Source organism: Hydra vulgaris, chromosome 15 (genome assembly GCF_038396675.1).
Source record: "Hydra vulgaris chromosome 15, alternate assembly HydraT2T_AEP".
Taxonomy (NCBI): domain Eukaryota; kingdom Metazoa; phylum Cnidaria; class Hydrozoa; order Anthoathecata; family Hydridae; genus Hydra; species Hydra vulgaris.
The window spans coordinates 5331955-5338646 of NC_088934.1; the positions used below are offsets into that span (position 1 = coordinate 5331955).

General features: G+C 26.8%; 1 protein-coding gene across 1 annotated transcript; it reads left to right on the plus strand.

Annotated features, from left to right (window-relative positions):
* The first annotated feature begins 4296 nt into the window (after positions 1–4296).
* LOC136091275 (uncharacterized) lies at positions 4297–6158 on the plus strand. The gene is made up of 2 exons (XM_065818617.1): positions 4297–4724; positions 5911–6158. Exons 1-2 carry the CDS (start codon positions 4362–4364, stop codon positions 6106–6108), a joined length of 561 nt encoding a protein of 186 aa, XP_065674689.1. The 5' UTR covers positions 4297–4361; the 3' UTR covers positions 6109–6158.
* The last annotated feature ends 534 nt before the right edge of the window (positions 6159–6692 follow it).

Consider the following 6692-nt stretch of genomic DNA (forward strand, 5'->3'; position numbering starts at 1 on the left):
AAATATCTTCTGCTATAAGTGTATTATATAAATCTAGGGCCTTTCTTGATTATAAATCACGCAAAATGCTTTACTTCAGTCTTGTTCATTGTCATCTCTCTTACGCTAATATTGTTTGGGCTAACACACACAAAACTAAATTAATAAGATTACAGAGGCTACAAAACCACGCATGTAAAACGGTAAACTATTTAAAAAGATTAGAAAACCCATCCCCTGTAATGAAATACATGAATGTGTTAAATATATCAAAACTTAATTCGCTTCAAATATTAATATTTATGTATAAATATAAGAATAACTTGCTGCCAAAAGTATTTCTGATATTTTTACATTGGCGTTTTCACAAAAATACAATCTTCGATCAAATAGTAACCATAACTATCAATTGAGCAGAGTAAAATCGCAAGTGTCAAAATTCTCAATTATTAACCAAGATCCCTCATTATGGAATCAATTAAAAAATAACAATATAAAAGATTTGAAAAGCACTTCCTCTTTTAAACGCAAATGAAATTGCATCTCCTTAACTTCTGATATATATGCGAGTATGTTTATATATGTGTGTGAAAGTATGTTTGTGTATGTGTATGTATATATATGAGGATGTATATATAAGTTTTTATTCTTTACCTTGTATTTTTCAGAAAAAATATTTTATTGTAAATTTACTAAAGGCATGTGGGCTTTAAATGTTATTAAATGTTATTGTAAATTATGTTATTGAGTTTTATTCTTCACGTAGTGCTTTTAAGAAAAAATGATTTATTGTAAATTTGCTAAAGCCATGTGGGCTTTAAATGTTATTGTAAAGGGGCTCTATGAAAAGATTGTGGTGACACCAGTCATCCGTATCTTCTTTGAGCCCCTGTCTGTTTTATATATATTCTTTGTGTAACGTAAAAGTTTCATTGTAATTTTATTACTTTATTTTTATATAAACAGCGAAGAAAAAAAAAAAAACCCAGTGTAATTATTTAAAAATATAGTATATTAACGGTTCGCCAATAAGATCTAGTAAAACATAAACAATTGCGCAACGAAACAGCAAATAACTTTTTTATAAACTTCATATTAAATGAATGGAGTATTACAAGAATGAATGGAATTATGATATACAACTCATGAAACTTTAAGCTTCAGTAATTTAGAAAACATTTGTTTTGATTTTTTTTTTAATTGTCTTTAGCTGTCTTTTAAACCAAATTTCGTGTAATGATTTGAAGAAAGAAAAAAAGCTTAAGCTAACATATACTTTTAAAATAAAGTGATTCTATTAAATTACCGAGTTTTAATAAACCTTTTGTTTAATAATTACAATTGTTAATGGTTAAAACTATTTAGCATAGAATAGTTGTTTTTTTAGTGTTTTAATAAATATCATTTTAGTGAACTTTGTTATTTTTTGTCCAGTGCAACTAGTTTTTTTTTTTATTTTCGATTACAAGCATACTAGCGAGACGACTTGAAATTCCTTTGATGTTTGCGCCTTGATGAACTTCCATCTGTATTATTAGGCACTTCAACATCTGAGCGCGTAATATCGATAATCGATAAAACACGGCAAAAGAAAAAAGATCAAAGGTTTTATGTCCACAAAATAGTTTGATGTGCATTTTCTATCCATCGTTCAACCGATGACTTAAATAAGATAACTTGTTAAATATAATAATTTGTTTTATTTGTTTATTGCAAAAAGTAGAACCACAGCTTAACAACAGTACCAAAAATATTTCTTTGAGATTTTTGCTTTTAGAGGTAATTTGATTAAAACATTAAGGTCATTTTAAGACCCAAATATTTTTGAAAGTAATTAGTTGATTGTTTTAGAAAACCCTTTTTCACTACCATTAAATAAAATATTAAAAAAAGTACTGTCACAGATTTATTTTTTCGAAGGTGGGTTGTTTCCTAGTCATTAAAATTCTATTTACTATATTCTTTATTGGTATTATATTCTTAGTTTTGAATAATAAGGGTCTTGTTTATTGTTACTTTTGTAAAAGAACGGAAACGTTGATGCGATTCTTAAAAACATTAAATCGCTAAAAACCTCATAAGTCATACAATAAAAAAATCTAAAATTTTGTGGTTTAAAAGTTGCATAAGTTTACGACTAATAATATAACGAATAATAATACGAATAAATTACGAATAATAATATAACGACAAATTTGTTATTTTTTAACTATTAATGTTTAGCTCTAACTTATGGTGTTTGCTATGTTTTCATTTAACATTTTTTTTAAAAAGTGCCTAGTTTTATACATCCATGTTTAAACCAAGATGTTAATAATTTTTAGTTCCAAACCAAGATGTTAATAATTTTTAGTTTTTAATATTTTTTAGCTATTTAGTTTTTAATATTTTAGTTCATTATATGGACATTTTCCCCCAATTTAAAAACTTTTTAAGTTTTTGATGTTTTAATAAATTAATTACTATAAATACTAGAAGACAACATAAAATTACCGGCTACTAAGTAAATACTAGAAGACGACATAAAAATTACTTTAATGTTTACGGCTTAAAGAATTTATAATCTGTATTTTCCATATTGCGTATATTCTAATATTTCCATTATTAGTTTAAACTTCGATATCTTTAGATTGTTTCGGAAAATAATTAATTAATTATTGGAGATTTAAATTGAAATTGTTTTCTGAATAATAAAGATTATTTTATAACATTTCTTTTCAATGAACTTTTGCTTTTTAATTTGTATTAAGTTTTTAAGTAAAAAATATTTGCAGTTAAGTGAATTAAGTAAACCGATGATTAAGAGATTAGATAACTTTAGTTAGGCGCAAGTCACGAAATGAAATAAAAAAAACTTAACTTATTTAAAATATTTTTTTTGTAAAACTTCTTCCTTGAATAAAACTGAAATTTATACGCATATTCAAAATAAGTATCCGGATCTATCTTTGAACGCAAGTTATTTAACTATATTAAAATAAAACAAAAATTGATTGCTAATTATATGCCTTAAGGCATGAAACTTTAAGTTGTTTTATTTTAAAACTATTTCAAAAAGTTAATATTTATTAAAAGTCTTAGTGCGCAAACTTTGTTTAATTCTAGTGATGATTCATTTTTCGGAACTTGATGATTAGATTAGTATGTCTTTTTTCCCGGTCATGCAATTGGTTTTTTATGATTTACGATTATAATTTTTTTTTCTAATTGGCAAAGCGTAACTCTAAAAAATAATTTGTACACTTAGTTTTTAAAAAAATAAATCAGATGCGATTTTAGGGGGGAGGGAATTCACCCAAAGAAGGTGACTTACAAGTTGTATTGATGTGTCAGTGTATTGATGAACATAGTCGACTAGTCGAGTATTTGACACAACTCAGTCGGGTGAATTTTATTTTTAGGACCTTCTTTTTTTAAGGAACCAGTCGGTATTTTTTCAGGATTCAGCCCTTCTCATTTTATTCGTAAAATTGCCTCTGAACTAAATTATATTGTTGTAAGGAAACTTGCAGATACTTAAATTATTTTGTTGTCAAATATTTCTACTTGTTCTTTGAATGCATTATAGCGTTTAGATTTCATAACTACTGTTTGAGAGTTGAGAATTTGTTTCAATCTTAACATTTTCATACAAAATATTATTTATACCAAGTTCAACTTCCTTGCCAATGTCTTATAATTATAAAATCGTTAATAATTACTTTGCAGTCATTTAAACGTAAACTTAAATACTTGACGTGGCAACTAACATGTTTGCCCCAACAAGTACTATATTCATTTACCAAGCTCATATTAGTTTATTGAATGTATAACCTAAGTCATAAAACGAAAAATAATTTTAAATAACAAATTTTATATCATTAAGTTAAGAATTTGATTATCAAAAACTTTTTTCTAAACAATTTCTTTTTTTAATTACACAAGAAGTCTAGATCAAGGAAATAGAATACTGGAGATTTTTCGTTATTACTATTGTCATCTATCATCATTAACTTAATCGCTAAAGTAAAATTTTTAACTGCAGATGTGTAAAGTCCAAGGCTTTCAACTACGGTGCTAAGGCTAATTAGTTTCATTTCGAAATATTTATTTTAGCTGTTTTAAAGTCATTAAAAGAACATTAAATAAAACGTGCATTAACGACAAAGTTGTGTAATAGTATTGCACTACTTGATTCATATATAATTCTGATTTAAAAAATCGCTCTTTAGAGACTAAGGTTGACACACTTTTGTCAAATTTTTGCCGATTATAATCTAATTAACTAATATATTTAATAGTTAGTAATCGGATTGAAGTTTTTGTATAAATATGATCAAAATTGTATGATGTTAAAAGAAAAACACATACTTTGGTATACAGTGTAGAAACACATTTGTAAAATGATCATCTTAGCTGTCATCTTTTCTGTTGCCATACTCGAATCTCAAGCTATTGATCAAAATACTCTGACAAATACAGTGCTGTCATACATGAAGAGTTATCAAAAATCGAGCCATTTTGAATTCTCTTCGATTTTATTTGCGCATTTGAAACAACAGTATCCTAATTATTACTTTACCGTCGATGCTTATGCTCCTGTATCAAGTTTTCCAACACACACTGTACACGGTTGGTTTGTTAATGTATTCCGACAATACAATAGAAACGTGGTTGTTGGATGGGCCTTGAAAAGTTCTCGAATTGCACCTGATTCTGTAATACAGGATGTAAGGAAAAAGATTAAAGATTTGTTGTATATGGATGTAAGTTTTTTGAAAGCATTTTTTTTATAAACAATTTATCGTAAATCATTATAAAATAAAATTAACAAAATAAAAAAATTGTGTTTTAAAAAATGATTAGGCTTTTAAATTTACGAAACTTAAGAGTATATGAAAGATGTTCAAAATTACATAGAAAGGTCTTCAAAAATACATAAATGTATTTTTGAAGGTTCAATAACATTTTCAAGTATATGAATTTAAAATAAATATTAATTACATCATTTAATGCATGAATACATAAGTTATACGACAAAACAACGTCGATTAAAAATAAACAAATATTTAAAAAAAAAAAAACTGATTTCTTTAAGTTTATTGAGGTTATTGAATGAGAGATTGAATGGAAAATTGAAAACCAAAGCAATTACTTTTTCTTAACTATTAACTAAAAACTATAACCTTTTTCAGTGTAAGAATGTTTCAAAACTGATTTATTCTGAAAAAAAGCACCACAAAATGTATATGAAAAAAACGCAACAAGTATATGAGTTTGCATATTTAGTTCGAGAAAATGGTTGCTGATTTGATTTATCATTTCTTAAATTATTTTTACTTTTTATGGAATATAACTTATGCAGATTTGTACATGAAACGAAAAATGTTGCAGTATTGCAAGAAAAAAAAGGAGAAATACAATTGAGTAAAACTGCGTCTAAATAAAGCACTTTGAAATGTCTAGAATATTGTTATTATATAAATATATTAATACATTTAGCTACTTTGTTTCTTTTTTGTTTATGTTTTTATCAACATAAATATCTTAGAAGTTTGAACTTATTTCTTCTTTTATTTGAATCTCATTATCAAAAGTTGAGTTTTATCAAAATATATACCAAAAGTATATAACTTTTTTTGTAGTTAGTAAAGGTGTTCATTTTTTATACATTTTTGTTTAAATATTTACAGAGAGGTATAATTATGATGATACGAGTTTTCTCAGTAAAGTGTGCATATATAAGTTTGAGTTTGGACTAGGAAGGACTAGGGCTAGTTCTTGTTACTGTACTATTTTTAATATATTTAAAAAAAAAAAAAAAAGTGAAAAACAAAAATAAAAAATTGATTGGTAATATTGTTTCAATATAGTATTTTTTATTTTATTTACACCTAATCTGTCAGGTAAATTTGATAAAGTTATTGATTAACATGCTCTATAATTTTTTAGATCAATAATGCTGAGAGATGTAACCAGAAAGTATGGGCTGTTGCCACGGCAACTGGATATCCAGTTGTGATGGTTCATACTTGCACTGAAGGGTACTGTGGTCTACGATCAACTTACGAAAAGAATACATACTTTGAAACTATAAGCGGGTATAAAGGCAGTAGAATGTCTGTGGTTATTGTATTTGGAAGCCAGTAATCAATTTTAAATGTTATATTTGTTAAATTTAGATATGATCTCATCTTTAATTAGTTGTTTTTATTTTATACAATTGATTAGCGCGCTAAAAATGATGGCCATAATTTTAAAGCAGTTGACGTTATATGTTTATTTCAAAGAATAAAAGCGTTAACGAAATACCAGATCTTTTTTAATTTTTCATTAACAGATGGAAGGAGACGGAGGCTGTTGGTCAAAAGGTTGGCAAGTTGCAACAGTAATTGTCACATAGAGACCACATACCAAGGCGCGCGCAGAAGAGATAAGCTCACTAAGGAGGATCATAACCCGCTCCGACGGACTAAAAGTGAGTCTAAGAAAAACGAAAGATAATAGAGTACAAGTCAGACGAAGTTGAGTTAGATAGATAGCATAGAGAAAGCGGACAGATATAGTTGTTAAAGTGTGCAGCACTTGTTGTTAAAGTGTGCAGTTATATCTATTATTAATTAAATTACTGTTAGATGTTTTTTTGCAATTGTATTCTGCCCAGCTTTATAGCTAGCGGTTCTATTACGATACCTCGATAGCTACAGGTTGTAGGTATGTAGCTAATTATAACA